The sequence below is a fragment of the Eleutherodactylus coqui genome, chromosome 12 (assembly GCF_035609145.1).
Source record: "Eleutherodactylus coqui strain aEleCoq1 chromosome 12, aEleCoq1.hap1, whole genome shotgun sequence".
Taxonomy (NCBI): Eukaryota; Metazoa; Chordata; class Amphibia; order Anura; family Eleutherodactylidae; genus Eleutherodactylus; species Eleutherodactylus coqui.
The window spans coordinates 74842235-74867448 of NC_089848.1; the positions used below are offsets into that span (position 1 = coordinate 74842235).

Genomic DNA, 25214 nt, shown 5'->3' on the forward strand with positions numbered 1-25214 from the left:
GGCTGTAGTTGCGCGGCGGGGCCGCTTTGGGGCGGCTGTAGTTGCGCGGCGGGGCCGCTGTGGGGCGGCTGTATCTGCGCGGCGGGGCCGCTGTGGGGCGTCTCTATCGCTGGAGTATGTTTACATGTGGTGGAAAAATGGGTAGGGCTGTTTCAAGATAGACAGGGTGCAGATTTTGATTGCTTTTGGATGCTGAAATGCTGCAGAATGTTCCACAGAAATTTCCGCGGAGTACTGTACATTCTGCAGCATTTCCGCATCCAAAAAGCAGTCAAAATCTGCACGCTGTCTGTTTTGAAGCGGCCCTGTCTTTTTTAGAACGACGGGGGTAAAATAACACGTAGTGATAAGCCCCGCCCCCTGACATGTTGGCACTTTGCGATAAATAAGCGCGTTTTGGGTTGCAGTTTGGGCACTCGGTCTCTAAAAGGTTCACCATCACTGTGCTGGGGGCAGGGATGCAAGCAACAGAAGCTGATAAAGATTTTTTCCCATCAACTGGCCCATCTCCAGGGGAATAGTTCTGCCTGGAGATGGTCAAAAGAGCGAGAAAATCCTCCGCCTGAAGCTCACATAGGAATCCACCGGGGTGTTTATAATCCCATGTGGATCCCTCGGTAATGTCCGGGATCCTACCAGATGTGTCCTTCCCTAACTTGTCTCTAAACCCAACACAAATGAAACGTGCCAGATGTTAAACAAGCAAGACAAAAAGTCTACGTCCGATGGATGCCACGGCAGATGCCATCTGTCACTTGTAGATTCCCATGTTAAGAGAATGAACGTTTACCAAATGGCTGTGACCAATACCTCTGATGGATGTAACCCCTCGGCCACCCATTACCATAAGCTCCCATGGTTAAAATAAAAAATAAAAAAGTGTACGTAATAAAAACACACACGTTTTTTACTAGATTATAATGAATTTAAAGCAACCCTCTGGTTTCAGGGCAAACGTCTGTCCCGGGACTGAAGGATGGGGCAGCTACATTACCTGCAATTGATTCTGTTGACCCTCTCCGTTTTTGTGTGACCAAGATAGTCGCTGCCATTTTTTGATTACACTATGCACTGCTCTGTGATTGACTAGTGTTGATCATGTGATCAGTCCTAACACTGCACTATGGACCATTAAGTAGTCTAGAGATTGTGGCAGATATCTTTCCTGCTCACGAATAGCACTGGAAACCGGCTGAATGGATAGACAGCTGACACGGTCAACTGCAAATACTGTATCCCCTCCACCCTCCGGTTTCATTTTGTCCCTAAACCCAAAGATCGATTTTCACAGAAGTCAAGAAAAGGTAATGGTGGATATATCTGTACAAGTTAGACAAAACTCAGTAATGATGGTGAACACTAGTAAAGGGAATCATAATTAAGGTATGTGTTTAGTCTACATTTACTATATGCACTCGATAAATGGAACCATAGACTACCATTCTCGTGCGATGGCCAGACCGATTCTCTGATCTGATTCACACTGCAGTTGGTATACATCGGTAGTCTAACACTGCATGCTGCTCTAACTGGCTACTTACATGGGCAGCACTGACCAATCAAAGCAGCATGTGTAGTGTCTAAGACTACGGATTAGGGTCGCAACCCTCTGACACCAAAAATACCAGCCAAGGTAAAAGAGGATTTGTTTTAGGGGTGTGGTTAAGGGTGTGGCTTATCTTGTGGTTTTACCTCCTTAATCCATTGGCCCTGGTACTAATAGTGCCCTCTCTGTGCCCCAGTTGTAAAAGTATCACCTCTCAGTGGCCCCATTAGTAATATTGTCCCTCTCGCTGATGGCAATAGTAATAGTACTATCTCTCATTGACCCCAAAAGTAATAGTGCCACCTTTTTTGTAATAACAGTGACCCCTCTCACTGGCGCCAATAGTAATATTGGCCTTCTTTCAGTGCCCCAATAGTAAGTGTTCCCTCTCTGTGGCCCCAGTAATAATATTGCTCTGTCAGTGGCCCCATTAATAATAGGACCCCCTCTCAGCAGCCTCAGTAATAATAGCACCGCCTCTTGGTTCCCTTCCCAAACTTCTAACCGAGCAGCCGCCCTGTCATCATCAAGCGCTGTAACTCACTAGAAGCTCTGCTCGGGACGGGACGTTGCGCAGTGAGTTACAGCTCTTGATGACAGGCTTGCTGTCCAGCTAGACGTTCACACCCAGTAGTTATTTCTTTAGTAGTAAAGCATAAATACCAGCATCGGCCTCTAGAATAAATTATTGTCCGGGCCAGAAGCTTACCGACTGGGTGGCAACTCTGCTACCAATGCATGAAGCATTGCCCCCATCTTTATTTGTCTAGGTCCGGAAGGTCGCTCTAAAAAGGCCAACTGTCAGCTTCTGCTGAAAGCGCAGGAATGACCTAATGGGCTCCTAGCTGTTCTTTCTGCCAGATCAACGAGATGGACATGACATAACATTGCTCTGCACATAAATGAAGATAGACTTGGACTGCGCTGCTGGCCAGAGGGTGAAATGATCTTTCATGAAACGCAGAATAATTGTGCATTCTGTCAGTGAGAGGTTATATGAAAGGCATTCCATGAAAATAACTGTTAACACCCTAAATCCTCATAGGAATGTAAAGTGTGGCCCCTACAACTGTGTTTAAAGTGACCCTCCGTTTCCAGGACAGCATTCTGTCCTGGCACAGGAGGGGGATATGTTATCTGCAGTTGTTCTTCTCTGCTGCCCCAAAATCTGCTGGTTTTGGGCTCTGATTTTAGCAGTCCAATATGGCTGCAGCAATTTACTAACTACCTAATGCACACTATACCCTGCTGCCTGATTGGCCAGTGCTGATCATGTGAGCAGCTCTGGCCAATCAGAGAGCAGGTAGTGCAGGTAGTCTAACGCTAGCAATGCATTGTGGAGATTAGGTAGTCTGAAGATTGTGTCAGCCTGCTTAGATGGCTAAAAGCAGGACTCTAAACCAGCAGATTGAAGGGAGGGCAGACTACAGGGCCCATTATTAGTCATTGTGGTCTGTTGGGTGCCATTAGTGTCTGTCGGGCAACTGATCCAGTAGAACATTGTGGCTTCCGTAATCTATGGAAGCCGCGACACCGATATGAGCAGAGTTTTATGTGTACGACGGCCTCCCAACTCTTCCCTACTAACAGATGATCAGTCATACTGAATTTCAGCATGCCCGATCCTCTTCTCTTGTATGAAGTAAGCCACTACCAGAGGTGTCTTTTGAAAGATTCCAACCCTTCTTTCATGACCTCTTCTACTTGGTGCACAATGCGCTCGTTGTCTAGCAGTACTGAGTGGATGAGAAAAGCAAATTAAATAGCAAATAATTCCTTAAGCGCAATTTACCGTAATTAGAAGATAATTGGAGATAATATGAAGAGACCATTGTGTACTGAGAAAAATGGGTCACACTGACACTGGCTTGCTGAGGCTTGGGATAAATGTACCGTATATTAATATATTCTAAAGGCTTGATTTTGGGGGATAACTGATGGAGAAATGAAATGCAAAGTAAGTTATGCAGCCAACCAGTGAGTAATTTCTGTGCTCGTTCGCTGGCTGATCATTAGTACATTCACACAACATGATGATTGGGCCAACATACTTTCAGGTGAGCATTCGTGCCCAGTTGTCGTGTAAAAGGCCCTAAGGCAGAGTTTAGCCACGGATCATAATTGTACCCGAAGCTTATGTTCACACCTGGCATCCTCAGAATTTGCATTAGATTTCGGTGGAATGTGTGATTAGAGAATAACTTACTCTATAAACATGTAAAATACATTTTTGTATATATTTTAAAAATTTTTTGGTGATTTAAAAAAAAGAAAAACAAAAAAACCTTCAGTCACACCCTGTATTTAAAAAAATCCTAAATGGCCTTGCTCACCCCGTCAGTGGGAGAAAATCCGGAGTGGGTTCTTGGTGTGGATTTTCCCGCAGTCTGCCCTAGCTGTTGTGAACATGTGGCGGATGTCGCTAAGAGGTTAAATTCTGCAGCATGTTCATTATTCTACACGAAGCTTGTGAATGGCCTATAAACTGCCCCATTCGCAGGTATCGGCGAGGGAACGCCAGCGGATGTCAGGATTTAGGTGCGCAGCCCCAAGAGGTTTGCGAACCTGGAAGAAAGAGCTGATCTGTCACTGCCGCATCGATACAGGCATGAACGCGGCTTTCCTCTTCTTGCCCCATATATCTTCATGCTGAATTAACAACAACATCCGAACGCAGATTTCTAATTTTACATGCCCTATTTTATCCCTGCGTGGCCGTCTGAATGTTAATCTGCTTTGACATTTTGCACTCAAACAGCTGATTGTGTGTTCTTCCCATCCTCTCACCCCGTATGACCCACAACCGCATTCCCTCATATTTACATCTAATCCAGAAAAACATAAGGTCAATGTCATCCCACTAAAGCTAACAATCTAGGAAACGGGCTTATACCGCGCTCATCCTATTCTCGTCTATTAGGGAATTGCTTCTAACGTTTCATAACACGGCTCGCCGCCGTCACACGGGCCACAGGTGCTGCGGAATTGCTGCTGGTATGTCGTTGCAGAATGCCCCTTCTGAAGGTATCCTAGGGGTGCGAGAGATCAGAGAAATGAATTCCACTATTTGCTAAAACACTCTATTAGAGACCCCTATCCAGTAGAACGTTGGACCTCTTCTGGCCTTCAGAACTGCAATAATTCGTCATGGCGTAGATTCCCCTTTTGTGATGACGTTGTTCTGCAGGAAAATCGGCCCCTGTGGACAGGAAGCTTCTTGTAGGGGCCACAAATTAGAAGGAGATGCTGACATGTTCTGACCAGATGACAGGAAGGGGTCATCGGTTCATGTTGCTTGTGCCAAATTCTGCCCTCCCATCAAAAATCTGGATCCATCTGACCAGGTGATGTTTTTCCACTGCTCAGTGATACAATTTTTGTGCTCATTTGCCCCCTGGAGTCTTACCTTTTTGATAATCACAAGAGTAAATGCAATTTTCAGGTCCATAAAAAAAATGTACAGTTTTCACTGTGCGGTGGGTTTTTGATGCTTTTTAAAAAAAATACGGGCTGAATACAGGCAGAAAACACATGTCCGCTTGAATCGGCACTTAGATACAATGGCGCTGGAACTGGGCGTCTGCAGATATACCTCATACAAACTAAAGAATGATGAGTTGTGTGTTTGGGCACGTTCAGTGGAGCACCAGCATTGTATAGCGCTGCAGTTTGCTTGACCGCACATTGTCTGTTGGTTAGAACGAATCTTGACATCCTCCTCTGACCCCTTACGGCGATGAGACGCTTCCATCCACAGGATCCCCTTTCACTGGATATTTTCCTCAATCACAACATTCTCGTATACTCTCCACACGGTTACACAAGAAAACCCCACAGTGACATCCATGCCCCGGTTAGTCTAGCACTGATGACCCGGCCTCGTTGGAAGTCGCTCAGATCACTTGATTTTCTCATCTAATGAGGATTCACACTGAAACTGACCCACAGAAAACTTGTCACCTGATTTTATGCTGCACTCCGGGGTCACGGGCCTGCTTTCCATTCGGGGCAGCGCCAATCGTCAGAGGGCTGGGGTCTCTAGTAAAGTGTCCCTTCTTTGTAAATGACCTAAATAATCCATCATGGAGCAGGTTGTGTAAGCATGGATTTCTGCTTATGACCTTAGTACACATTTTACAGATACACTACATGTTTAGACACGACATGGCTCCGGGGTTTGGATTCCAAGGAGGCCAGACAAAACTTTTCTGCTATTAGATTAAAGTAGTCCCTCTCTTATAAACTATTTACACTGACACGACAACGGATGTAAGAAGATGAACCCATAGGAACATTGCAGTTTATTCTTTATTTAACATACTACACATCCCGTCCTTGATTCTGAATACTCATGTAGATGGCCATAAAACTTAGAGATTGTATGGTTACCTGACCACAACCCTCACTATAACAACCACTGTGCTCGAATAGCAAAGTCCTCTGTACTTACCCGTCCTCTGCCATCGTAATCCAGTGCTACAGCACCACCAACCTTGGAAAGGCCCATTCAGACACAAAGATTATTGCTCAAAATTTGCAAGCTAAAAGTCATCGATCACTCTTATCAGCACTGTATGATGGGTTCTCAGCGGGATACCGCTGATACTATTCTTTCAGCTGGTATCCTGCTTGAAGCTCTCAGCGATGGCTCTGAGAACAAAGCGCCAAGAACAGCAGGAGCTGCTCTCAGCCCAGCGGGATACCAGCTCATAGCTCTGAGAACAAAGCAGCTGTATGCAGATGACCGTGCTCCCGCTGTCTTCTGCATACAGCGGCCACCTTCATTCACACACTAATAAACTCTTCAGTAGCTAATTGGCTACTTAACCCTTTGCAATCCAATTTTGAATTCAGGGTTTCCTAGGGGGCTTTCTCTTTCTGCCATTATACAATGGTGCCATCTGCTGGCTAGAGACAGTACTGTGATATGGACATGCTGGAAAGACCCCCGACAACAGAGCGGCCAGTAATCTACAGTAAGAATACCCTGATGGACGTCTTCCGACATTGGAGCTGTGCAGCCTTCAATCAGAATGTCTTTAGAAGTCAGACAGTGGATTGGAAAGGGTTAAGAGCTTATGCAAAGTGATTGCTTAAAACTGTCACTCAAACTGCTGTTTGAACAATTTTTAGCGATCATCTTTCTGTGTAAATGGGCCATAATACAGGATGGTAATTCATGTGAAATGCTACATTTTCCCGGTAGTGGATATGCAGGACCTGGGGTGATCAGCTGTTTGCCCCTGGAGCCAAATTGCGAAAAAGGGTTGTCTCTGGCGAGACAATCCCATAAACCCTTTCCGCCCCAGGGTGTAAGTTTTAAGTCCTGATTGGGAAGGCATTCCTACAAATGAACATAAAGCTACATGCAGTAGGTGGTGTGGGCTCAGAAGCTGCTTTGAATTCCGTTTGGCATGTCAGCGCAGCTTGGCCGCAACGTGCTATCTGCAGCGTGTGGACGAGATTTTTGTAAATCTGATCCACTTTGCTGCTTAGTCTCGGGTTTAAGATTGCAAGTGGAATTTCCGCCCCGTGTGAACCCAGCTTTACATGCCGCGAACAATATTGTGGCTTTTGAAAAGCGGAGATGAAAATCCCGGAAAAAAATCGTCAAGTCCGAAGGTCTAAAATAGGCCGTGTCACGAAGGGGTTAAAGAGGACCTGTTATGTCAGCGGGGAAGGCTGCATAGCTCTGCAACTGCGGACCCATTGCCTCGGACTATGCCTGTCTTTTTTTTTTTTTTATTATTCCTTTATCCGTTCCCCTTTATCGGCTCTTCATAGTCATGAAAGCTCCTGGCGATGTAAATGTGTCAAGTGGGTGGTCAAGTCTGACATTGTACATTGACAGCGAGGAGAGGGGACCGCCCACTTGACACACTCGCAACGGCGGAAGCAAAATCTAAGTAAAGCCAATGGGAGGGAACAAAGTAGAGTATAAAGACATAATTGGAGTTAGCGGGGTTGTGACTTTAAAGCTATGCAGCCTTCCTTCTGACATGAAGACAGGACAGAACGTCTTCAAAGTGGTTTCCTAGGATTACATCAATATCAGATTGATGGAGTTGTGACATGTGGCACCCCTGAAGTGAATTAGTGCTGTAATACCTGGCACAGCCATTAGGTGTGTTGGTGTATGACGCATCTCAAGAACAGAGAGGCCGCAGTGCTCACTGAGAATTGGAGATCAGGGGTCCTGTTTTAGGTCAGTTTCAGACAAACCTATAAAAACACGTCCTTAATACGGATCCATATCAAGGATGCGTTTCATAAGACATTATATCTGTATGTCATCCGTTTTTAATCCAATGCTTTTTTAATGCATGTTTATATAGGGAACACATGGAAAAAAAATTGGACAAAGCCGTGTGACTATGGCCTGAGCGTGTGAGCCCTTCTCTGGCCTATCTTTATAGCGGTGTAGAGACCGGTCTCACTCACTTGCCGTGTCTTTGGTTACTAAGTAGCAACCCGATTATATTTAGAATGCAGTTGGGTAAAGTGTGGAAAAAATTAACTAAATGAGTGTTTCTATAAGATACAATTATCCTATATTCATACCTTCTGGAAGAAAGGGGTTCCCATGACCCTGCAATAAAAGACGGGTGACCGTGACCTCAGAGGGGGGATCTGATGTGCAGAGGCCGGGCTCTCTCCATAGTTCTCGGGAGTCATGGAAACCACCTACCGCACGGATGAGCCTGTATGTTGCAGACAGCCAACATTTTTACGTATTCTTTGGAAAACCATACAGAATAATAAAGACTATATAAGTGATAGATGTTTACAGCTCAGATGTTGATATGAACTCATTAACTTTGTGGTGTGACAATTACAGTCCTAATAACCCACCCCACTACCACCGTCTTCAAAAAATCATGGACGGATCTTGGAAATGAAAAAATGTGCCCTGTTATTACGGACCGCCCAGGGATTTTAGGCTGATTGCTAACTGTGCCAGCGATAAATTTCATTGTGCAGGTAGGGGGGGAGGGGGGGCACAAAGGGCTCTATTGTCAGTCATTGATTTGTCTTTTACAAAAGCTTAAAGGACCTTTCACACGGGATGGAATAGCCCACACGACGCACCACAAGCCGTGAATGGCCCGAGAACCTGCTCAGATGCAGCTACGCTCCGGCTGTTTTTGCCCTGAATCTGACATTTGGGATGCCGTGTGATCGAGGCCCTCACTGCTGATTTTGGTGCGAATCCACCTCAAAATTCACATGTAGCATGAAAAAAAAAAATCACGGCATGCTATATCTGTGGGCTTTTTTGCCTTTTTATGCACCTATGTTTCCATATGAAGCCATCATTTGTTGGATTTGGGTGAAAAAAGACACGACGACGCACTTCACAAAGCAGACACACATTTGCCCTATGGCTGTGTTTTTCACCCGCCCAAAAACGCAGATGCCCGGGTGAAGGCACCCTTAGGACATTTTCACATTTGAGAGAGCCACATGGATCTTGTGCAGTAATCCGAGTGCCACCATGAGGTTAAGGCTCATCTGCATGTGAATTTAGCCCCAGTCAGTGGGGTAAATGCGAGTATAACTGCCCGACGTGGAGACTGCCTCAGGCTTTCACATTTCAACTCTTGCTGCAATGTGGATCTAAAATCCCAGCATTCATTTGATTCCAACGAGGATTTTCGCGTGGAATCTGCACCGATAATGTGCAGCATAAACCGGGGTCTACATGCAGATTTCCAAGCTGTTTGTCATCGCTATTACGACTTGCCGTTTTATATCTAAGGGCTCCTTCAGACGACCGCATGCGCATTTAGGCCACCTGCACACGGGCAGAAATTCTGCGGCAGGATTTCTCGCAGAATTTTCGCCCGTGGAAGCTGCCATAGGATTGCATTACAAAACGCAATCCTAGGCAGATGGCCGCGACTTGTCCGCGTGAAATCAAACGCGGAAAACGAATCGCTGCCGGCTCCGCTCTGTGCATGCGCCAGCTGGCCGGCTGCTGGTACATCAAAGAGCCGGAGCCGCGGGAGAGGTGAGACCCGCACAGGTCGCTGCAGGGGCGCGGGTTAGGTCCTGCTGCGAGAATTCTCGCAGGTGATCCGACCCGGCCGTGTGCAGGCGTCCTTACGCACGCTTCAGCACAACGCATTTGCACAGTGAACAAGTTTGATTTGCGTAAGTATCAGCGCATAGTGCTGTACTTTTTGCGCACACAGGGTCTGTTCACATGTGCGCAAAACACCCCAGCATGAATTAAAAGGTCTAATGAGGTCCCGGTGTGTTCTCTTCTTCACAGAATTGCGCAGCGTATTACGAATACGAAACTGCATTTTGCAAATACGTAAAAAAATAAAGCAGGTCCAATTTTTTTTTCAAACACTCAAAATGCGCACGCAAAATGCGGAACTAAGAACGATCGCATTACAATCAATGGGTTCTATTCTATGCTTATTGCGTGGGCCATTCGTCAGAAGGAGCCCGAAGGATGCCCTTTTTTCCATAAATAACAATTGTTATATCAATTTAATGACAAATTCTGTTTATCGGAGAACGCAATGTCCTCGCTGTATAGAAACAGAAACCTTTTAACCTGATTAAATAGCAAAACTGTTGATTCAGTGCATCTCATAAAAGGTGCTGCAGACAGACCACAAGGCATTAATTAATGTGTAGGTCATAAATAAGCCGCCTGATTCCACATCACCCTGGCAAGTGGCGACAGCAGCCGTTATCCTTATGTTGCCAGGCAAATAATTCCCTTTATGGAACAACGTCGTTAGTGTTCTTACATCCTGGAAAGTCACCAAGGAAACTCTCAGGAAGATGAAAACCAGTGAAACTGGTTCTGATAAATACCAGTACAAAATGCCCCAGTCGGACGGAGAAGTAATGGGAGAACATAAAGATTTTCAGGCTTCTAGACTCTTCCTGAATCAACCTAGGCCCAAAGAAAAATGTATCGTGGTACATTGGACAGTGTTATTTTTCGTACCATCTTTTGCTCCCTGATGTCAAAAAACCCCAAAGCATTATTTTAAAAAATGCCAATTTTGTTCTGTAGCATATTTTGGATGTGCACCAGTGCTGTGTGGCTCCGATCCCATATTTGGTGCTAGTGTTAAACTAGGGGTGCACAACATGTTATAATGCGAGGGCAGCATTGTCCTATTGAGCTAGTCTCAAAGGCCACAATGAATCTAAAAGGGATTGTCCTACCAAATGAAGTTATTGTTATGTGTGTGAAGGGCACAACTACGATGCCCACCGCAAACGTCACCAACATGTCAAGCCATGACACAATGGCCATAATTGACCAGCATATGTTTGTATAACATCACCGAAACAAGGGATACACCAAAAGACAGGAATGGGAATGCTATCCCTAACCAACGTTAGCTTGGAGGACCCTGCCTCAAAGCAGGGTGATCGTCCTAACAGGGACGGCCCTATGTAACATAGTATGTAAGGCCGATTGAAGACAATGTCCATCTAGTTCAGTTTTGGACCTAAGGAACCTAGCCTGTCCCAAGATAGGGAAGGATGTGCAGCAGATGGAAATGCCACATGGCTAGGAAAAGGCACATAACAGACAGGAGGCCACAGCCAGACCAGACACCACAAACAGGACGTGGTTCATGTGCCTGCATGCCAATAGACGGAAGGGATTCGGGCGTCCGAACACCAGTGGACGAAGTGGATTCGGACATCCACACACCAATTAACGGACACGATTCAGGCTTCTGTATACCAACAGGCATAGGGAATTGTCAGTGCTTCTTCACCTAGAAATCCTGACATGAACCTCTGCACAAACAATACAGCCAGCAATTAGCTGAAATGCGGTGTGCATAATGATTCTGTATTGAGGACCATATTGCACAAAGTCAATTTGCACCTCAGTAATAGCAAAAGTCTTTTTTAACAGACACAGAGTTATAGGATATACAGGGGGTGGACAAAAGTATGGAAACACCGTACAAAATGCATGCCTTAAAATTGGGCAAAAGATGTTGAAGGGCAGAAGTGAACATCTACCCGAGCAATAAAGTTCCATTGGGTAGCAGTTTGAGCCACTCAGCTGCTGCTACCAGCTGGCTCCCAAACCACCCAGAGCAGGGCAAGAGGTGAAGTGAACACAAATTTGGCGGGAAAGCAGGGGTCAAAAGGACAGCTCTGTGCTAATGGTTAAAATCCCATTTCATAAGGTGTTTCCATATTTTTGTCCACCCCCTGTGCTTTCTTGCTTTACCATGTTGACTGAGAGTCCTGAAGTAGAAGAAATGTCCTGGACTCCTCCCTGAACAGACAAGAGTACCGGTAGCTACCAATAGGGAGAAGACAGACAGGTAGACAGACAGGTAGACAGACAGAGAGAGAGAGAGAGAGAACACAAGCAACCTCTCCTATTGACACATGAAGCAGTCTGCATCTCTGTGATAAGATAATCTTTAAGAATTGGCCAGCATGCTGTTAGGACATGTTATGATGTGACTGTTCCTCTGCATGGCTAAGAGGACTGACAGGAGACTAGTTACAGTTCAGTCTATTAATGCAAAAATGTAAAGAAGCAGGTTCCTTACATAGTACCCCTTATAGACAGACCAATATCAGTGAAACAGACAGCCAGTTACCCAACTTGCTGCACTCTGCTGACCCAAGTGGTGAACGATAGTATAACATGTTAGTAAATATCCAATTATAATTGCTAGCATTACTGATCATTACCATCTCCGTGATGGAGCCATACCAGAACATTTGTAGTCTTTGTTACAGTTCCCTTTTCACTACCCTATTTTGTTTGAGATTAGAGTACCCCTTTAAAGTAGTGGCATATCGCTAAGATGTTTATGATCGGTGGGGATCTGAACCATGGGATATCCATCGATCCAGAGAATGAACCAAGTGGTCGTTTTGTGCTAAAGATATATAAAGAAATGAATCAGCACAGAACTTAGGACCTAAAGATGACATGAATATAAAGCCAGAGATTCTATTTAAAGGGGTATTCTGGGACCTATGCAAGTCTTTTTTATTGTACATCACACCTTAAGCGCAGCTTGCAAATATAATTTTTCTGGTTTGCTAATAAAGGTATCGCTTTTATAATACTATGTAAGTCTTTTTTATTTAAGTTATTTAACTTCACATTACATTTTAGAGTGCATTCACACGAGCGTGTGCGTGTGCCGTACATAGGTGCGCACAAAACCGCGCACCCACATAAGTGCATAAACACGCGTGACTGCAAGTTCGTGCAGCATTGCTTTCAATGGGGCCGCAGCTGCTGACATCACAGTGTTCAGTGACAAGGGGAATCCCCTGCCACATTTAAAATCCCCGCCTACTGAAAGTGCTGTATCTGATTGGCTGAGCGCTCAGCCAATCACAGGCAGCACTCAGCCATTCATTGAATGACAGCTGAGTGCAGACTGTGATTGGTTACAACACTCAGCCAGTCACAGTCAGCTCTTGGCCATTCATTGAATTCTATGAATGGCCAAGCTCTGCACTCAGCTATCATTCAATGAATAGTTGATTGCTGCCTGTGATTGGCTGAGTGCTCAGCCAATCAGATACAGCCCTTTCAGCAGGTGGGGATTTTAAATCCTTGCCTGCTGCAACAGAGTCAGAGCAGTGCAGGAAGAAGACAGGCTGGATACGCCTGAACCCCCGCAGCTGAGCAGAGGTGAGTTTATTTTATTTTTTTTACATTTTTTTTTAACACATTCTAGGGATGATTTTCAGGGAAGGGCTTATATTTAAAGCCCTTCCCTGAAAATCCTTGCGGGGCTTGCTGGCAGCCCATTGCTTTCAATGGGGCTGCAGAAGCGCCGATCCCATTGAAAGAACATCTTGATCCTCTGCCACAGCTGTGACATGGAATTCTTTACTCTCCGTGGGGAGTCCCCTTGTCAATGGAAACATTGTTTAGTGACAAGGGGACTTCCTGCCGGGAATATTTACACGCACCATGAATCTATGGTGCATGCATGTCCTATGTTTTACAGGTATGTGCGTTTGCATGCCTGTAAAACACGGACATGTGAACACACTATAAGGAACCAATGGTTCTAATACATGCGTGGCTTTGTGCGCACATAAACCTGCTCGTCTGAATCCACACTTAGGGTTTATTTACAGGGAGATTTTCACACGTGATTGCAGGATGCACAGAAATCGCACGTGAAAATAACCCACTATTAGGAGTCGGTCTTTATTTACATGGGCGATGTTTCTCCATCAGCGATTCTGTGAGATAGAAAAATCGCAGCATGATATATTTTTGGGCGATTCTGTTCAGGAATCTCCCATTAGGCAAAAAAAAAATTGCCTCTCACTAGCATGTAAATGCGATTGTCATGTGAGTACGATGTTGTTTTTCTATTTTTACTATTAAAGCAACATGTGATTTTAGCTCGCATGGAAATCACCAGTGCAGCAATGTAATCAATGCATTTTTCTTGCAAAACACCTCACTCAGAAATATCAGGTTTCATGGCTCAGTCAGACGAGTGTTGTTTTTTTGTGCACCTATGTGCGCAAAAAAAACCTCAACGCCTAGCAGTGCTGTCCCGGCTTCAGCTCGTCTTCTCTGCAATCCCGGCACTGATCTAAAGCACTTTCAAGAGGCCAGGATTTAAAAATCCCCGCCTCTTGAAAGTGCTGGTCTGATTGGCTAAGCGCTGCCTGCGATTGACTGAGCACTCAGCCATTCATTGAGCATTGAGCCATTCAATGGCTGAGCACTGCCTCTGATTGGCTGAGCGCTGTGACCAATCACAGGCAGCGTTCAGCTGTCATTCAATGACAATCAGACCAGCGCTTTCCAGTTTAAAAATCCTTGCCTCTTGAAAATGTTTAAGATCCGTGCTTGCATCCCATTGCTTGCAATGGGGTCAGCGGCAGCAGCGCTGTGACAGCTGTGGCAGGAGGTTCCTTCATCCCTGCGGCGAGTCCCCTTGTCACTGAACACTGTGACAGTGCTGTCACAGTGTTCAGTGATGAGGGGACTCCCCGCTGGCATTTTTGCAGTGCAGCACGGACCTTGCCAGCGCACGGATGTCCTTTCTTTTGCAGGTGCGAGTATTTTGCGCTTGTAAAACATGGACATGTCAAAACACCATAGGAAACCAATGGTTCTATTGGATGTGCTTTTTTTTTTTGCGCACATAGGCACGCGCAAAAGAAAATGCTCGTCTGACTTCGCCCTAAGGGTGTGATATAGGTTTCTTAGACTGATATCGCTCTGGCGTATATTCATGCACCAATAACAACCGCTCATATGTCCTTGTATTGCAGCCATTTAGAGGCTTTATTGTGCAGCGTCCTCTTTTGACAGCGGCTGAATGAGAAGCCTGGCAAAGGTCTCCTGTGCCAGAGAGAGCAGATGCTTAGCTGTTGGATAACAGCCTGGAACTTGCTCTAACAGCGCGGACCGGAGAGACCTTTGATTCTCGTTGTTTAACCCTTTATATGCCATGGTCAGCATGGTCGTGGCATATGAAAGGCTGACTGGAGGAGGGGGTTCCCTCTGTCACCCATTGGATCCCCGCGAAGTGATCGCGGGGTCCTGATACATTGCTATGGCACCCGAAGGCTTGAAGGTAGCCTTCAGTTCTGCCAGCTACGATGGCCTATGAGACTCGCCCTCTGACTAAGCTTCATAGTTTTTCTAATAGACTACTATACTGAAGTATAGCAGTGTATTAAAATGATAAGATATGGTGATATTCAAGTTCCCTAGTGGGGCAAAAATAAAAACTTAAAGTATGGAAAAAAAAAAATAAATAAAAACGGCAAACTCCACCTTTCCCTCTTTGCTATGTACAAAAAAAAAAAAAAATCACATGTGGTTTTGCTGCTTTCGTAATGACAAGTACAAAAAACATGGTCAAAATAGCTAATTTTGCCACTCTAGCCTTACAAAAAAATGAAATAGACCATTAAAAAGAAAACCCTTTAACAGAACCGCTGACAAAAAACAGAAACATGTTGGGAGTCTTTAAATGAAGAGCTACACAAATTTTTTTTTGTAAAAAGTTGCAAAAAACATTTTCTTTAAGTTTGGTATCGACGTAATCATACCGGCCTGCAGAATTAATTTAAATAGCAAAACCTAAAAAAACTATATAAACTTTGTGTTGCCGGAGTCGTGCGGACCCAGAGAATACGGTTATCACATTATTTATGTTGTACATTGAATGCTGTAAAAATGAAATCCAACAAAACAAATGACAGCATTTCTTCCCCCCCCCCCCCCAATCCCCATAAAAAAAATTAATAAACGTTATACAATGTTTTATATGTACCCAAAAATGATGCCATTTAAAAAAACAACTTGTCCCGCAAACAACAAGCCCTCATATGGCTTTGTTGTAAAAAAAAAAAAAAGTTATGGCTCCTGCAAACCGGCTTCGTCACTAAAGGGTTAAACAAATTCCCCAAACCCATTTTACTGTTATCTATACAGATCCATGACTGTTTGAGCCGGTCACGTAGTACTGCCATCCAAAAAACTTTCTTCTTCCACCAACATCATGTCCCTCCGGCTTTCTGAGCGCTCTTCCCGCAGCAGGATCGATCTAGAGCGTGTGCAGTTCAGCTTTCATAGAATTAAGACCATGCATGCTTAGCCTGCGAGGTGCCCTGCCTTTAACGCATGGGGACACGGGACCTCAGTGCTAATAAATAGTGGGGGGTCCCAGCCGTCGGACCTCCACCAGATAGTTATCTCTGATCCACAGTTTCAGTCTTGGCGCAATTTAAGTTTATGTTCTATGGAGATACGCCAGACTGTGTTCATGGTTGAGATGGGGAAATTAAATTGTGACTTCCACTGGCGATGGGGGCAGATGTGGGTGTATTCTGCGTAGAAGACGTGTTTCTCTAAGGTTTCGTATCGCCCGTGGAGTTTAAATCGAAGCACTGAACCATGGATAAGGCGAATGGTATTAATAGCGATAAACTGCTAACAAAAGATAAACCTTCAAGGAACTCGGTATCTTGGTTACTGTATCCAGGATCGAGTTACTAAGCAGATAGTACATTGTGTTCACACATCTGCAGGGTTTACATACTCAGCATTATTGAGCATTTTCGCACAAGAAGAGATGCTATTAAACAAAGAGGTTGCTTACGTGGCGGAAAAAACTGAAATGTTCAAATAAACTGCAAAATCTGCCGCCCATTAGATTTGACTGTGGGTCTACTACGGTCGGGCAGATGATGCTGTGAGATCCGGTCTATTGGAACTAGATGTAAGGGGTTTTGTGGTGCGTAAAAAAAATATGGGTTTAAAAAGGTGTAAAATAAAGCAAAAAATGGGTACTCGCTCCATTGGCTCCTCATCCATCGTTGAAGCCTTGGTTCTCACTGGTTGGAGCCCAAAAGAAGCCGTGGGCGGTCAAGTATCGTTCATTGTGCATGTTGAATGCTTAACCACCTGCAGCCTCTAGTGGCCATGTGGGAATCATGATTGAGTGGGTATGTGCACAATGAATGGCATGTGACTGCCCGCCGGCTTCTTCCGGGTTCCAAGCAGCGGGTGCTGGGCTCTGGCGCTAGACAGGTAGGTGAGTTTCCATTCATATTTTTTATGCTGTTTTTTTGGAATTTTAGTGTAAGTTTCTTTTGAAATGTTTAGTTTTCGGATCAATAGGACTTTTACTGATGTCTTTTCAATTCTTTGTTTGAAGGGTTATCAGGGAATGGTGGATGGTGGAGACAATATAATTGAAGTGTCCTGGGAAAGTGTATCCAGCATCTTACAAGTGGTAAGTGCCAGAAGTCGTGGATTTCTTTCCTTTTGATCCAGTTGTTCAATTTCTCGATGTGATATGGATGGAACTCACATGAGAAAATAACCCATTAATTTCAATGGGTTAACTAACATGAGCACTTTTTCACTTGTACTGATATGCTAATTTTTTTATTCCGCACTATGTCCTATTTTTGGCCGATTCTGTTTAGGATTCGCCCATTGTTTTCCATGGGTGCACGAAAAAAATCACATTACATTCACATGTAAATGCCAGTTTCATGCAAGTGTGTTGTGATTTTTTAAAATGTTTTTATTGAAACAACATGCAATTTTAACGCTTGTGAAAACTGTTTGTGAAGATCACCTGTGCCGTTATGCCTTATTTTCACAAAATGTATTGCACTCGTATAAAGATTGCAAGTGCAGTATCAAAGTTTTTCGTACCAATATTGCACTCGCCCATGTGAAGGCATCCTAACTAGAGATGAGCGAGCATTGTCCTTAGCGAGTACCTGCCCGCTCGGAAGAAAAGGCGGGGAACGGAGGGGAGATCTCTCTTTCCCGCTCCTCCCGCGACTCACCACTCATCCGCGCTGGCACCCGAATCTTTTCTTCCGAGCGGGCAGGTACTCGCTAAGGACAATGCTTGCTCAAGCAATTGTCCTTAGCGAGTATGCTCGCTCATCTCTAATCCTAACATATCCCTTATACATGGAATAGGGGATCGGTACGGGTCCTACTGCTGGGACCCTTGCTGATCACAAGAACCCACCCTTCATATGAATAGAATGGCTGTCGAGCAGGCATGCTGCCACTTCATTCATACTCTACTTCATGTTGGTAGTCCTATAGAGATGGGTAGAACAGTGGAGGGCACGCTCAGCCACTGCCACAAGACCCCCGTTGTGATTGGTGGAAGTCCCACTGTTCGGACACTTATGATAAGATAAAATCTTGGGATATTCACTATAAAGAAGATACAAACGGTGCATGATGATTCATGATGATTCATGATGATTCATGATGATTCATGATGATTCTTCTACAGTTTCTCCTTAGTATCCTACTCTCCTTTTTCACCTTTCAGGGTGGGACCGTCATCGGCAGCGCTCGTTGCAAAGCATTTCGTACCCATGAAGGCCGGTTGCAGGCAGCGTACAATCTGATTCAGCGTGGGATCACAAATCTTTGTGTTATTGGGGGAGATGGCAGCTTGACGGGGGCTAATCTCTTCCGTGAGGAATGGAGTGGTCTTCTGGACGAACTGGTGAAAAATGGTAATTCAGATTCTACTGCCTCCATCGTACTTTTAGCATTGGCTGTAAGCATTACATTTGTAGCAGGGAAGGGGTTAAATGTATCTCACTTGGTTAATAGCATGCAGCAGACAAAACCTGATATGGGCATCATGGCATTTCATATAGACAGAATACTCAGCGTATACAGACATAGCCATTAGTATTTCATGCCTTATTTGCCTGGGTTCACACATGACAGAAAACCCCACCGCAGATTTGTATGAAAAATCACAGCCACGCCCGCCGAAAAAAATCACGGGTTACATGCAAATTTTTTTGAAGATTTGCAATAGATTTCACCTTGTAAAATTTGCCGTAAAAATCAGGTACAAACATAGAGCAGGCTGTGCATTAAAAATCCATAAAACCCTAAAAGCTGCATAGTTGTTCCCTAGCCTGCGAGGGGGTTGCGATGAGGATTCACAGAGACGCCAACCTAGGAGAGCCATGGTCATGGGAGTGGCCTTTTCAGGGCATGGCTAGCCTAGAGGGTGTGGCTAGCCTAGAGGGCGTGGCTAATCTATAGCAGGAAAGGAAATGAGAAAATGAGAAAGGGTAGTAAAAGAAAGTGAGGAAACACAAAACAGGGAGTGACTTCTCCAGTAAATTCTTGCTCTGCAGAGGTTGTGGCCCAGATATCTCAGGCTTCTCTGAAAAGAACACCATTACACTTTGTAGCTTGGAAATGGCACCGCATACCGTGCCCCCGACATAAATAATAATCTGCTGTGTGCCCCTCGTAATAAATTATACTACATGCCGTACCCCCAGAAATTAATTATACTACGTGCCATGCCCCCATAAATTACGTATACTGCTCGTCCTGTCCCCAAAAATGATGATACAAGACGTGCCCCCCATTTTAAATGATACTACACACCGTGTCCCCTGAAATTATGGCCCCAGAGTAATCAGGCATCCCCCTTTGAGGCCCAAGTGCATTCAAATTATAATGACTATACTCATCTTTTGGTCACCATTCCACCAGTGATCGGAGACCAGCGGGGACAATCGGGTCTAGAATGGAGTGGGCTAATGTCCACTCCAAAAGCATGCTGCAGCCCCATCTGCATTTCAAATTAACCCTCATTCCAGTGCACTCCACAAGCTTCCTAAAGCCACCTGCCATGTGCTTTTCACATCACCTCCCCCAGCCCCCAAAAAACACGGTGCCTCCTGTACACATCACAAGCATCACATAGTCCCTGCAAATACAAACAGTGACAATTTATACAGTTGCTTAAAAAAGTAAGTGATCCCTTTGGAATGACATGGATTTCTGCATTGATTTCTGGGATGCCTTGGGTGCACAGCCCTCTTTAACCCATGTCTCAGCGTCTCAGTACAGTTACTGTTAGGACTCTGATTTGGCCATTCGAATACACAAATCTTTTTTTGACCATTCTTTGATTTTCTTGTGTGCTTTGGGTTGTTGCAGAACCAATGTCTCCACAGATTGAGGACATTGACGGCTGCCCTTACATTCTGCTGTAAGATGTTCTGATCCACCATAGAATTCATTGTTCTTTCAATGAACACAAGACGTTGAGGCCCGAGGAAGCAAAGCAACCCTGGACCATGATGCCTTCTCTTTAGGCTTCACAGTTGAGGTGTTGGTGTGTACAGTGTCCTTCCGCTTACCTTAGTTTTGTGCACTTGTGTTCCACTTTTGCCTCATCTGTCCGTAGAACACTTTCCAGAAGCATTGTGAAACATCTGGATGATCTTGGATAAAATTGAGGCTTGCAGCAATATTTTTTTGGGCCAGCAGCAGTTTCCTTTGTAGTGTCCTCCCATGATCACCATTATTGTTCAGTGCTTCTCTGATTAAGGACACATGAACAGAAGTTTCTGCAGTCTGTAGAGTCTCCTGTTGCTGTTCCCTTTGGGTTCTTTCTCACCTGTTCCAGGATTGACATTGTGGTCTTCGAGTGATTTAACAGGATGCTCCTAGACACCGTAGAACAGTCCTGAATGTTCAAGTACCATGGATTGATGTACACCCAGAAAGTTGTGTACATTGAGGTACAGGTCACGCCAGTCTATGAGAAGAACAAGTTTGTCAATAACCGGTCTTTGTGTGCCTGTATTTAATGGGCAAAGCCCCTGTGTGACCCATACTGCTAGTCACATCTTTTGCCAATTAGCTCTGGGAGAAGTCAGTGATACAGAGGTTTACTTACTTTTTCTCACTGCACTGTGGATGATTACTCAATGTGCTCAATAAAAGACATGAACGGTACACCATTGTGTTTGTCTATAATTTTGACTTGGATACGATCAGACCACATTGTATTCAGCGCAGAAATCCAGGCAATTCCAAATTTTTTCTTGTAGCTGCGTACTTGTGCCCCATTATAGTTTGGATTTTAGGGCTTCACTGTTGTTTTTTTTATATCTTTACATAGGAAAAATTGAAGCCGCAGCCGCAAAGAAATATTCCCATTTAAATATAGTAGGGATGGTGGGCTCCATTGACAATGACTTCTGTGGAACTGACATGACAATCGGAACTGACTCTGCCTTGCATAGAATTATTGAGGTTGTGGATGCAATCATGACTACAGCTCAGAGGTAAGCTGCTGCCCAGATATTAGGCTTATTGGCACAATATGCTGGCAATTGTTCTAGTACGTTGTACATATTTTAAAACCTTGAGAACCCCTCCATTACCCTAGGCCAGAGAAGTTTTAATTTGTTTGAAACATTTTTCCATATTTTCTGTTGTCTATCCTGGATGGGTGTTATAGTCTGAAAAGTATGGTACATGGTATCTAATCAGTTGCTTACAAGCTCCCCGCATTCACATTCACAAGAACCCATGATAAACAAGATGCCAAAACCAGCGCATACGGTTTCTGCTAGATATAAACCCATCCTTGGTGTCCACATCATAACTATAAAAATGTCTTACTCTCCTTTTCTTGTTTGTTCAAGGCAGTGATCTCCTAAGTTTTTGGAACACTCTCTTGACTTATTTCATATTTCTAAGGGTGCCTTAATACTTGCGATTGCGATATGGTTGCGTTTTTTAGCGCAAATCTCAAAAGGGCTTTCTAATGTTAAAAACACATCACACAAAAATCACTAAGCACGAACTTGCGATTTTTGTGCAATGCGTTTTTTAACATTAAAAAGTACTATTGACATTTGCGCTAAAAAAAATAGCGATATCGCAAGTGTGAAGGCACCCTAAGGGCTCCCTCACACTAGCGAGAAATCGTGCGGGATTTGTGCGTTGCGAGACGCACACATCCTACACAAATATGAAAACCCATCCTTTTGAATGAGTGTATTCACACTTGCGTTATTGCGATGCAGGAAACTCATCACAGCTTGTCCATTCTTTTTGCGATATCGCCCAATAATTTGCAATGGAGATTGAATAATTTTGATTTGCAGCTGTATATTTGCACTCGCTCCACTTTGTGAATGACCTGCTAAGTCCAGCATTATGTTAATTATTAACCTATTTTGATAAACTTGGCCTAAGGCTTTATTCCCACGAGCGTATATTAGCCGGCCCTTTTCACAGCCAGCCGATATAAGTTATGATCTAATGCTTTGGATTCAAATGCATCAGATCACATGGCCGTATTCCTGAGACGTAAAAACATTCGGCGCTATATTGGGCTGCACGGACGCTTTTACGTCTCAGGAATAAGGCCATGTGATCTGATGCTTTGGAAGGCCCAAAAGATAGTCCTGGAACTGTCTTTTGGGTCCGGAATACGTCGTCCGCTGCATGGGCTAGCTCCACCCCCATTCCGCCCCTTGTCCACATCCAGCAATAGGAGGAGGCGGAGCAAAGCGACACTTAACCCCGCCCCTCTTGTTGCAAAGAATGAGCGGGGAGGAGAGCAGAGGTGAGCCTGCGAGCGGGAGGGAAGGAAAGGGGGCGATGGCATGGTGACCTCAGCGCATATGTGTCGGGGCCCATGCCGTGTGAACGGGCGCACAAATGGTAGATTTGTGCGTCCATTCATGAGCTTCTACACCCCAGATGGTAGCGCATATCAGCCGGCTGTGAACATGCCGGCCATTATACGCTCGTGGGAATAAGCCCTTAGAAAATGTCTTTAATGTTCCTCTGTTGTAAGAAGTAGGACTTGCTGGCACACACGTATGAAGTGGAGGCGCTCTCTATTCTTGCCATGATCTGGAATTCCTCTCCCACCACTAATGACTTGTTTGCTCCATCCTAAATACTTGAATGACTACCAGCTGGCATGGCCGTATAAAGTACATGCTTGACGAAGTGTTAAATATTAGCACAATGTAATGGTCGCGTCCTGGGGCTTCACTAATTCCTATTTGGCACTTACAGATTGATACTCTAATGAAATGATAAATAGTTGATCCAAACTACATTAGAAGTGAAGGTTTATATACAGAAGAATGATTATCTCTTAGTGGTGTCACAGGTCCAGGACATCCGTAACAATGGCAACCCCTATTCTGAGCCAAGTTCTAGCTGTAGTTTGCTTTATGTGACCCAAATAGTCAATATTGCACAGAGTGCCCTAACCCTAGGTAGAGGGTACACAGTGTAGGAACGATCATCAGTACTAATACGGGGTTATTACAAATGATCCTCCCGATGTGAACCCCTTCAACAGGACGAAACTCAGCGTCAACTTAATCAACTATTTACAGTCAATAACTGACTAAGGCCTCATGCCCACGGGCGGATTCTTGCTGCGGAATCTGGAACGGGCATCCGCCGCCGGATTCCGCAGCAATAACCCTCCATAGCATACTATGGAAAAAATGATTTTCCATGCACACGAATGGAAACCAATTGCAGTTTCCGCTCGTGGATTAAAAAGCACAGCATGCTTCATTTTACTGAGGCTCCCACACGGACGGCTTCCATTGACGTCAATGGAAGCCGTCCGAGCCGCAGCCGCTCCGCAATTGAAATTGTGGATAGGCTGCGGATTCCACAGGAGAAGGAGGAGTTAAAAAAAAAAATCCGTACTGCGTATGTCCAACGGTGAGCCGTGCAGGCCAACCTCAGTACAGAAAAAGAAAAGCAGGTACGGGTGAATGCCAGCTGGGCACAGAGCGACCCGCCTGTGTACATGTGGCCTAAGGGCGCTTTCATGCAAATGTTTTTGCGTTCAGTTTTTTGTAAACCAAAACCAGGAGTGGAGAGAAAGTATAATGTAAAGATTTGCATGTCCTCCGTATTTTGGATCCACTCCTGGTTGTGGCTCACAAAAAACTGAACATAAAAACTGCCGTGTGAACGCGCCCCAAGGCAGACGTTCTGCCAAAGCACATCAGACATTTCGAGGTACCTGTGTGCACACGGGCTGCGGTTTTTAACATGATGCAATAAATTGCATGTTTTATTTTACTTTTGGATGCTGGATACGATTTTTTTCATCAGTAAATAATAATGTAACTTGGAACGGCTTCAGTTGGCGCTGCTGGTAGTTTTGCTCTTCTTATGGAGAAGTACTCTACAGAAATCAATCTCTGTTTAAATGGAAAGGGCCGCGGGCTGTCCGTGCACCAAGAAACGCCACATTAGATAATCAGAAAGGACAAGTGAGGAGATGCTTCCAATGTAACCGTATAACACACAAGCCCAGAGATAAGCTAGTTTCTGGGCAGTGCTTACTTTTACTCTTAAGCTCAGGACTCCACAGCGCCAGTCTGGAAGTCATACAGGAATCGCATACATAGAACGGTTACCGATGTGACTTGTGTTGCATGAATGTTTAATTCTTGATAATTGCATTATGTAGAGACTGTAATTCCAATAATTGCATCTATCGAAGATAAGTTGTATTCATCATTAGTAATATGAAAAAAAAGGTTTGGTCCGGTGTTAGCCAGTAGAGTAAAGTGATTGTTCTCAGTCAGAGAAACCAAGTAATCTTGTAGATATGATACTTTTAATGGCTAACAAAAATACATGATGTTATAGCAAGCTTTCAGGTTCTTCTTATCGACCCTTCATCAGGCTCATTAGGCACCTGAAATCTCGCTATAACACCATGTATTTTTGTTAGCCAATAAAAGGTATCATATCTACAGAATTACTTGGTTTCTCTTACTGGGAACAATCACACATTCATCATAGTAGCATACGACTTAATCAAATCCAATAGGGTTTTTTTAGTAGTTCAGTCACATCTGCATGCACCCTGAGAAGCAATGTCCTCACAATATGGCTTCTGATGGAGCATGCAACAATATTTATTCATTGACTCGGTAGGAATTTGTGAGGAAATAGATTTCCTGTTTATCTATATGAAATCGGAGGCACACGCTGGGTACAATGCTGTGTATACACAGGAGGGCGAAGCTGTGTATTATTGAGAAAAAGAAAAATGTTTTCTACCATAACATAGTATGCTGTGCTGAAAGAAGAAAATGTCCATCTAGTTCAGCCTGTTTCCACCCCCTTGTTGATCCAGAGGAAGGCAAAAAAAACTCTGAGGCAGAAGCCAATGTAGATCATTTGGGGGGAAAAAATTCCTTCCCGACTCTAATGGCAGTCAGAATAATCCTGAATCAACATTTGAAAGTTCCTACCTGACTCCAAGACCCGGATCATCAACCCTGCTGGTCACCTAATGTCTATATCCTGTTATATCATAGCACTCTAAAAAGATGT

At 44.5% G+C, this 25214-nt stretch overlaps 1 protein-coding gene across 3 annotated transcripts in view; it reads left to right on the forward strand.

Annotated features, from left to right (window-relative positions):
- PFKP (phosphofructokinase, platelet) overlaps nt 1-25214 on the forward strand; it is a 92159-nt gene that overhangs the window by 18620 nt on the left and 48325 nt on the right. For all 3 annotated transcript variants that reach the window (XM_066584561.1, XM_066584560.1, XM_066584559.1), the window contains exons 3-5: nt 17221-17298; nt 18373-18562; nt 20992-21157. In XM_066584561.1, coding sequence (XP_066440658.1) covers nt 17221-17298; nt 18373-18562; nt 20992-21157 — 434 coding nt within the window. The remainder of the gene's footprint in view (nt 1-17220; nt 17299-18372; nt 18563-20991; nt 21158-25214) is intronic.